The sequence below is a fragment of the Capsicum annuum genome, chromosome 3 (assembly GCF_002878395.1).
Source record: "Capsicum annuum cultivar UCD-10X-F1 chromosome 3, UCD10Xv1.1, whole genome shotgun sequence".
In the NCBI taxonomy this organism is placed as follows: Eukaryota; Viridiplantae; Streptophyta; class Magnoliopsida; order Solanales; family Solanaceae; genus Capsicum; species Capsicum annuum.
The window spans coordinates 215,461,754-215,471,883 of NC_061113.1; the positions used below are offsets into that span (position 1 = coordinate 215,461,754).

General features: G+C 30.0%; 1 protein-coding gene across 1 annotated transcript; it reads right to left on the reverse strand.

Annotated features, from left to right (window-relative positions):
• Positions 1-3,799: 3,799 nt before the first annotated feature.
• On the reverse strand, positions 3,800-9,514 carry LOC124896808. The gene is made up of 13 exons (XM_047408653.1): positions 9,221-9,514; positions 8,618-8,713; positions 7,641-7,763; positions 7,353-7,484; positions 7,217-7,260; positions 7,066-7,168; positions 6,668-6,989; positions 6,433-6,574; positions 6,216-6,345; positions 5,786-5,978; positions 5,452-5,734; positions 5,175-5,362; positions 3,800-4,002 (listed from the first exon to the last, which is right to left on the reverse strand). Exons 1-13 carry the CDS (start codon positions 9,512-9,514, stop codon positions 3,800-3,802), a joined length of 2,253 nt encoding a protein of 750 aa, XP_047264609.1.
• Between the last annotated feature and the right edge of the window lie 616 nt (positions 9,515-10,130).

Sequence of the window (10,130 nt, forward strand, 5' to 3'; positions counted from 1 at the left end):
ATTTTGTAGCAACTTGTATTATGTATTTTTAAAAACTGATGCCATAAAAATACATATACAACTAATTTTACCTCCCTTAAATATCTAAAATTTGTTGAGGTAAATATGGTATAATTATCAATTAATTAATTTTATAGATTCCTTTTCCGTTAAAATAACTTCAATCACGTGACTTCCGTTTCAGCTTAACATCATTGATCAAATTTCAAATTTCAGTTTTCAAAATTAACGAGTTCATCTGAGAAAAAAAATCAAAATTTGCTTTTCATTTTTATGAGAAATTTCGTCTAATTCAACCATGTTTTTATGTTCAACCATTGCTGTTGTACATATGAAATTCTATAGTATCTTCTTCGAATTCAACATCAGTTTCAAAATGAAGCATTAATTTCTTTGAATCAAATCCAATTATAGATTCTTCAGTTCAAATTGTTCGAATTCAACTATTAGTTGAAAATTCATCTGTTATTGTTGTTTAAGGTACGTAATCATTAAGTATTTCTAGTTGGATTTTTTGTTTCAGCCATTACTGATGCTCCTATTTAGTTTTGATTTTTAATCAAAGTAGGAGGAAATTCAACATATATAACAAAAACCTTCCGAATTAAAATTTTTCGTTGCAAAAATTCAGTTTATTAATTGTTTCAGTTTTTTAGATTTCATTGATCGACTATTTATTTCAGTATTGGTTGTTGTTATTTTGATCGATTTAGAAATTGATAAAGTTGTGAAGCTTTGTAGTATATTTTCAGAGTTTTGTATAATCTATTATGAAAATAAGTTAAACAAATTTCGAGTTGAATTTGATTCAGTTATGTTATGAAAATCATTGCTCAATGGATGATTGAATTGAGCTGCTGAATGTGATGAAATTCTATTCACACGGTTCAAAATTTAATTTAGGTATGTTCTATATGTATTTTTGATATGTTTAATGTTAACACTGCATATGTATTTTTGAACAACCTAATGTTAACACTGCATATGTATTTTTTGATTTTCTTGTCGAAATTTGATAGTATAACTGTTTTTACTGATAATATACTTTATACAAGTTTTTCTTCGGTTCGATTTAGTAGTTTCTGTATTTGGTTTAATAGTTTTTTTTTGTTTGTATTTTACGTTAAACAAATTTTGTTTAAATTTTTTTTTGAATGGAGATGTTGGCTGTGTAAGTTTGTTTGCAATTAAAGCTGAAAAGTGTTTGTTTTAACAAGTTATAATTTGACAACATGTTTATATTTATTTATTTTTTGGTTAAATCAAGTAGAAATGGGAAGCATACCAGTGCTTGGGAAGCACTCTGGTCGGTGGACGTATGAAAAAAACTACGACGAATATATCACTGATGTTATACTGTTGAGCACATCAGCAACATTTATTGAGCTGCACGATGAATTGGATTCTCATTTAAGTGTGGATTTAACGAGGAAACATATTCTAGTGGAATATCAAATTACTGCTAATGCAGGGCAGATAGAAATACATAATGATATGGGTTTAAAGGTGTATATATTTAAGAAAAAACAGATACAAGACATGAATTGTCTTCCTTTATATGTAAGCATTTTGGAGAAAGTTGTAGGGAGCAACGTGGCTAGTTCTTCTATGTGTGTTACTAAAAGAATAACCAACTGTGACAATATTCAAACACTGATAAATACAACAAATGAAGGAGCTTTGGTGGTTTGTGAAGATACACAAGCATTAGATGTATTTGAAGTGGATACTGTGGAGTTGATTATCTTAGATCTACATCACAAACATGTTGAGGAAGACCAGGTTTGCTTGAGAATTTTTTTTTTAAATCAGTCATGAAAGACTATTCAATTAGGGAGAAGTTTCAAACGTGAAGTAAAAGGTCAAGTAAGCAAACATACGTACATTCTATATCACTCTATTGTTGTTTAATATTAGCTTGGATATGTATTTTCAAAACAATAAATTATGTGGGATGCAGGCATACGTTGTTTTGCAAATCAAGAAAATGCAATTTTTTAATGCATGCATCAAGAATGGGAGAAACTGGAATGTTTAGAATAAGAGAATTCAGACCTCAACATACATGCCCAATGAAGGAAAAAATCTATCCAAAGGTGCATGCTACTAGTATGTTGATAGGTGGTATTATTAAACAAAAATTCAAGAACCACAAAAGAAAATACAGTGCAACAGAAATTAGAAATGACATGAAGGAAGATTTTGGTATGGATCTGATATATACTTTATGTTGGAGGGCGAAAGAAAGAGCGTTAAAAGTGTTGAGGGGTAAGATATCAGCATCTTATGGGAAACTTCCATCATACTTATATGTACTGAATACTACCTATCCAGAGTCACATATAAGAATGAAGAAGACAGATGAGAATGAGTTCTTGTATGTATTTATCGCTCTAAATGCATTCATTAAGGGATTCGATCATTGTAGATCGATCGTAGTTATTGATGCTAGTCATATGAGAGGAATGTATACTGGGGCATTTGTAACAGCATGTACAATGAATGGAGCAGGTTAGTATGAATTTGTAATAATTATATTGTAAAACTTGTTGTATGTTTTTGTATTTCTGCGTATCACCTAAAAATACATATCTCCACTAGATATATACATCTCTGTATAAAATTACCTAGAGTTTCAAAGTTTCATGAATTAAAACATTTAAAAATGACTATGTTTTATAGTTATGTGTGTCTAGATTTTATTATATGTAATTGATACCATTTATTTGATAAAATATACAGTTTTAATTACCTGTATATATAATAAATACATATGCAGTTTCTATATGTATTTTTATTTTACTGTGCATAATTATTTTGTAGATACAGGTCATATATTCCCTCTAGCATATGGTGTGATTGATTCTGAAAATGATGCATCATGGACGTGGTTCTTTCAGAATCTAAAAGAAGCGTATGGGGAAACACAAAATATATGTATTGTTTCTGAGAGGAATCCAAGCATCATAAAAGCTATTAGCGATGTGTACAACAATGTTCCACATTATGCATGTATATGGCATCTATGAGGGAATGTTAAAATTTTTTACAGAAAGTCACACGATGCATTGTCGGAGATCTTTTATACAATGGCCAAATCATATTCAAAGTCAGAATTCCAAATGTTAGTGGAAAAAGTTGAGGCAGTTGATATTAGGGTGAAGAATTATTTGAAATTGGCTGGTTACGAAAAGTGCACTAGGTCCTATGCAACAGGTAATTGAGGGTGGACTTTGACTTCAAACATTGCGGAGTCAATAAATGGAGTACTTGTATCAGCTAGAGAACTGTCAATTGATGACTTTTTTTAGGAGGTTCGATTATTGTTTGCTAAATGGAACTGCGAAAATAGGCAACAGGATTCATATACCTTCACACCACTCATTGGAAAGTTTTATGACATACTCAAAGAGAATGAGGCTTTGTGTACTCATATGACGGTATGACCTTTTACATTTTTGGAATTTATACTTATGAAAAAAATAATTAATAGAATAACTTCCATTAAATGCTAAATGAATGGAAACATTTTAAAAAAAGTTAAGTAAGAAAATTATTATGTACTCTGCATATGTATTTTTACTCTGTATATGTATTTTTTTCTGAAAAAATGCTGGTGTGCTTACAACATATCGTATAAATATGAATTTCATCTTTTTGTAGCATATCATTAAACTTTTTATTTTTGTATCAGGTTGTACCATCCACAGAATATTTGTATACGGTACACGACAAATAAAAATACTACATTATTTGCCTCAAAGAAAAAAAAATGTTCATGTAATGCATTTCAACTAGATCAGATACCATGTGCACATGCTTGTGCGGCGTTGGAGAAGAAGAATTTTAAGAAAGGGCCATACTGTTGTGATTTGTTTAAACCAAAAACTGTTTGAAAACATATGATGTTCCCATCTGCCCATTGACACACAAAGATAATTCCAGAGAGCGTACTTGGTGAAATAGTACTGCCTCCAAAATACAAAAGACCTCCAGGAAGACCTGCAAAGAAGAATCGTGAAAAATCAGGTCGGGATATGTTTGAAAAGAAGAACATCAACTCATGTGGTGGTTGTGGGGCTAAGGGTCATAATAGGCATTCCTCTAGGAAATATCAAAAATGAAACATTTCTCTTTCCGTATTATTGCTTAAAATTTTATTTTCATTTTTATAAACTTGAACTATTTTTTTAATCATGATTTGACAAGTGAACAAAGTTAAATCTGATTTCTACATATGTATATGTTGAAAGATCTGAACATTGCATATGTATTTTGAATGTGCAGTTCATATGTATTTTTAGCATTGAATATACTTTTTAGGTTAAAGTTGGTAACTTTGATTAACCAAACACTTATTTGGTTCGTAATTGTTAATTGATTTAGCCACATATGACATATTCTGCAAATCTATGTTTGAATTTCAAAATCTTAGCGCTACATATGTGTTTATATGATAAAAATATATTTAAATGTATAATACATATGTATTTTTAATAAAAAAATGTTAACACTGCATATGTATTTATGCAAAATAAAATCTCACCATAAATTACAGAATTGTATTAAAAGTTCAAAATTATCTATAATTTCAGTTTTCATTTATAATCATATTAATTGGTCACATATCAAAATAAATATTAGTTATGAACAATATGTATTTTAGAAAAATTTATTATTAACAGTGCATATTTTTTTTATGCTAAATTTTATTTATAATGCTTACATATTTTTTAGCAAAATATGAACACTGCATATGTATTTTCTAACATTGCATATGTATTTTAACATAACATTGACATTTTTAAACTAAAAATTTGAGATATATTTTTGGATTGCTTAGGCATAACATTGCATATGTATTTTTCTCATCTAAAAACAATACATATGTATTTTTTAGGCATAAAAATTCCTGCATATGTATTTTAAGTATAATATGAATAATACATATGTATTTTTTAACAAAATCACACAGTAAAATGAAGAACAACATAAAGGACTCATATTAAACTTGAATTACTACTATTATAACCTACAATTGGATCCACTTCAAAATATCAAAATTAGTTTGTATAATCAGTACCTATATCCATAAACCAGCGTCTAAACTATATAAAGTAATCAATCCATCATCCATCATACATCAAAAACTTCAGTTACACTAGTTATTCTACTTTGCCTTGGAGGCCTCAAAGGTGCTTCGACATCACTATGAGCATTTACGTCTTGCTTTCTGGTCCCATAATCCCACAAACGTTCAGCATATCTTGTACGGAGTGCATTGGGGTCGAACTCATTCGCAAGAATTTTGTGACCATAAGAAAGATACTCCGCATATGTAACCATATATACACCACAATCCCTACAAAAATAATAAAAAGGAACACATATATGCTTTAATATATATTTTACAAACATACAATTTTGTTATATGTAAATTAAATAACTTACAAGCTTCTGCTTGGTTGTTGAGGCAAACTCTCTTGAAATAACACATCAAACATATCTGAGGAGTCTTTGTATTTGTATCTTGGATGGTGTTCAACATGAATTCCTTTCTTAACGTAGAAATCACAATGTTCAAGACACAATGAGATAATCGCAGCTAATTTCTCAATGACATCAAGAACAACCGAATAATGACCAGATGATTTATATGAATCATATAGGAATATGCACCTCTCTGAGAAAGATAAAATTGCTAGCACCCAATGATGTTTTCCCTTTATATATACTGAAATAAAAATATCTTCCACTATATGCTATGGTACAACAGCATGCATACAGAACCCATTTATGTATTCATTAAGATGTGCCACATGTCCTCCCACCGTAAGGTTTTCAGCATCTGCAGAATAAACATCATGAACAGATCTAATTATGTTCATAAAGTTGCAATCTACTGTGCTGCATTTGTAAGACCTGTTGGGGTCATACTTCGACTTCTTCCTCAAGTAGCAGAAGCAAACATCAATATGCTGCAGTAAGTAAGAACACAAATTTTAGATAATTCAAACTATTTGTATACTAAATTTAGCATGTGTATGTAATATAAAAATACATATGTAAGTTAAAGTGCATCACATCCTTTCTTATATAATAAAAAATCACATAGAAAAATACTTATTTGCACCTACATATGTATTTACTATCATAATATGTAGTTTAAGTAGTGCTATAAATGTAAAAAAAATATTGTAAAAAAAAATACTAACCGAGTCGGTCCATGACTGATCAGCGAACCCCATTCTGTAGAACCAGTTTTTATCTTCAACAGTCTCAATTTGAAAATGCATCATTGGAATGGTTGATTTTCCCCTTTTGTAATGATCCGCATTTTCCTTCCTTTTTTTTTTTGTTAATCAATATATGTTAAATCATAAGAACATAATGTAATTTAAAAAAAAAATTTAAATAATTCAATAGAAATACCTTTTAACATGAACTTTGAGAAGGTCTTCAGAAATCCAATCCATGAACTTGTTGACAATTTTCGTATCCACAATTCCATCAATCGGATGATAAACAAATGGATGTTTTTGTGGGAATATACGTATGTGTCCTTCCGAGCTCTCTATATAGTTACATAATACAAAAAGGTAATTAGTAAAAAATATTTGCATAACATATTACATTGTAAACTAAATATATAACTAATTGTACTTACTGGCAGCTGAACTAAATTTCATCGTGTAAAGTAACTCTTTGAATTTGGATGATTGCCTAATCCTTAACTTAGGAATAGGAGTTTGAAGTTCACGATTAGCAGAGGGATGAACAATGATGCTTTTACTACTGTATACATTCAAACTAGGAAGTAAGTCATCAGGGATTGTGTCTTGTGAATCAGGCAAAACTGTTTCATCCCTTTGTTCATCAGTGGTTAATTCTTGTATTTTAGGAGTTGTCATAATCTGCTCCTCCGTACCAAGATCAACCTCTTCGTGCATGTATGCTTTAGAGTTTGATCCAACATTCTCTTTGTTTTCCTTCAAAAATGGAAAATAGTTTATTTTTTATGTCAAAATTAACCCACGTAACCTCAGATATATTCATAATACATACCTGACAATGATCTTGAACAACAGATTCAGACTTTTTATCATTAAAATGTTCATCGATTTGTTCTTCTTCAGAAGTTGCCAATGGATGTCTCGTGATGCTTTCTCTTCAGTATGCATTAAGACTTGATTACAACTTATCTGGGATTGTAAACTGTGAATCAGACAAATTTGTATCATCCAATTTCTTATCAGTGATCTGCAATAAAAATGAAAGAAAATATATAATTGTCTTATGGATTGTTATGACTTTTACATCACATAAACTGAAGTTCAATTCATTATACATACTTGATCATCATGATGAATAATCTTATTAGAAAGATTATAATCCAAATTTATACTTTGGAGAAGCTCATTAGGGATTAAATGTTGAGAATCAATTTCAATGTTTGTTTTATCTAGATGCAAATCAGTGCACCCCTTGCAAACAAGCAAAAAAAATTAAACCAACTTCAAACAAAAATTCAGTTGTATATGTTTATACAGGACTATATATAAAATAACATATAACTGCACAAAAAAAAATAATTGCATTTGTGCACTCTAAAGAATAATCATATTTTAGTTATTTTTTACCTTTGTACCATCCTGATTCTCATCCAAATTCTGATCAACAGTAGGACTGAATTGTTGTGGTGATGTTTTAACATCAGCATAATCCATCTGTTGTGCTTCAACATCTGTATCTTCATATTGCTGCTACAAGTATAATTTGAATAAACTACTATTATTTGATTTCACTTAATATGTATATACCAACCCACTAAAAATATATAGCGTTGAAAAATACATTTCTTGACATACTGCATATGTATTTTTTGAAAATCAACTCATATGTATTTTTTGAATAAACTACATATGTATTTTTAGCAATATACTGCATATATATTTTTTTACAAACTCTGGATATGTATTTATCAAAATACATTTCTTGACACACTGCATATGTATTTTGTATTACATTTCATATGTATTTTTTTTATATCAAATCATATGTATTTTTTGTATTAACTTCACATGTATTTTTAGCAAAACTGCATATATATTTTTTCATATACTCTGCATATGTATTTTTTTAATACTGTAGATATTATATAATAATAAAACTTTTACCTTTCTATGTTCAATTGCTTTGACCATTTTTTGAACTTTTTCTTCACTAATTGACGAATTCGAGTAAACTCTTCACGAACTCCTTTAAACTCTTGACGAACCTGTATTCATACAAATTCAGTAAACACATATTTTTAAATGTAAAACAAACATTTGACAAAAAAAATTACCTCTTCGTGGAATGCATCAAAAAATTCTTAGAAATAAATGTTTCTTTCTCAACATGACTCTCACGCTTTGACATGGCTACTTCCTCTACATGACTATCTGCCTTTGACTGTACCTGAGGAAAAATAACCCTAGCTGTTTTCTTTTCTTAGTTCATTTTTGAAGAAGAAGCCTGTCGTGTTGCAATTGGCTTGAATACTGGTGTCTTCATTACAACAGCCTTGACAGCACGATGAGGTCCTCGTTTAGGTATGCGCGTCAACAATATTGACTTGCTTTTTCTCTGAAGGTTTCTTCGCTACTGGGGTTGATGAACCCACCGTCTGTTTCTTCTTTGAACGTCCGTTGATCTTCTTTGGTGGTGGATCCTGGAAGTCATCGTCAGAATCAACTGAACGTTCATCTTCAGTTACATCCTTCTATGGTATTTCAAGCTTTGCCAGTTCTATTTCAGTTGGCTCTATGTTCTTAAATACAACCTACGAATATGTTAAATAATATGTTAAAGAATATGTTAAACAATTGAAAATAAAAAAGAATATATGTATACAATACAATACATATCAATGCATATATATTTGTTCACAACAAACCTTGTCATTGTCCTTGAACATAGCATTCATCAAAAACTCATACCGTGGACGAGGTGTAATCATCTTCTAATTTAATAATCAGGGAATCTGATTCTCAACCTTTAATGAAATCTTTGGTGGGACATTTGAACAACACTCATATAGCCACACTTGAATAGCCAGTGGCATTCCCTGAATCAAATAAAATTTGCCCCCAGCTTTCAGTCGGTTGTTCAAACTTCTAGCCAGATCTTCAAAAGATAAATAACCCCATGAAAAATTCTTATATCTACCACTATCTACCAAATCAAAATGAAGACGGGGTATAACAACAGTGTCAATGTTAGACAACACAAATGAATGTAGGAAATACAGAATTGCAAATTTCTCAGCATCCTCATCATTGTTCTCCTCCCATACTTTCTCTGTGAATGCTAGAAATAGTTGCCTTTTCTGTATAATTTTTGCCGCATTGAAATACTTTTCAATCATCCTATTTGGTACACCCTCGTCAAAAATAAAGTCATACCTATCAGACACACAATTCAATCCAGTTATGATAGCAAATTCCATGGGAGTAAAACTAAGAGGTGCCATTAGCACCGATCATAATCCCAGAAGAAGAACTACTCTTCACCTCAAGGGTCATAACGCATCTGCACAACTGTGCTTGCACTACACACTACTTCTTTTTCATAAAATAACCAAAAATGTTATTCTCACAAAAGTTTTTAAACTGTTCCTTGTTTAAAATTGTGCGTATACTTTCATAAATATCATTGTCACTGTACGAGCACATGTGCGGTGCAAATCTTGAAAGTTTTCTGACAAGGAATATTTCGTCCCACATCACCTATACAAAGTAAAACTACCACTTCTTAATCTGTAAACAAAATTCAATCAAACAAAAAAAATATATAACATGCATATATATTTCAGATGATTAAAATGCATATGTATTTTGATCAAATCATAACTGCAACCAACACTGAAAAATACATATCAAATGTACTAAAAATACATATAGACAATAACCTGTTATGGTAGTTAAACTAAAATAACATGCATATGTATTTTGACCATATAAAAAATACAACAAACACTGAAAAATACAAATACTCAAAAATGCATATCAACTACACTAAAAATACATATAGGTCAAAATTATTCAACTGTACTAAAAATACATATCAACTATACTAAAAATACATAT

Bases quoted from the DNA above. Each gene is read 5' to 3' on its own strand.
- LOC124896808 (XM_047408653.1), bottom strand. From the start codon at position 9,514: ATGGCACCTCTTAGTTTTACTCCCATGGAATTTGCTATCATAACTGGA. The intron at 7,169-7,216 runs GTTTACAATCCC...TGCATACTGAAG, and splicing joins ACAAATTTGTCTGATTCACA to AGAAAGCATCACGAGACATC. The intron at 6,346-6,432 runs GTATTTCTATTG...AAAAAAAAAAAG, and splicing joins CTCAAAGTTCATGTTAAAAG to GAAGGAAAATGCGGATCATT.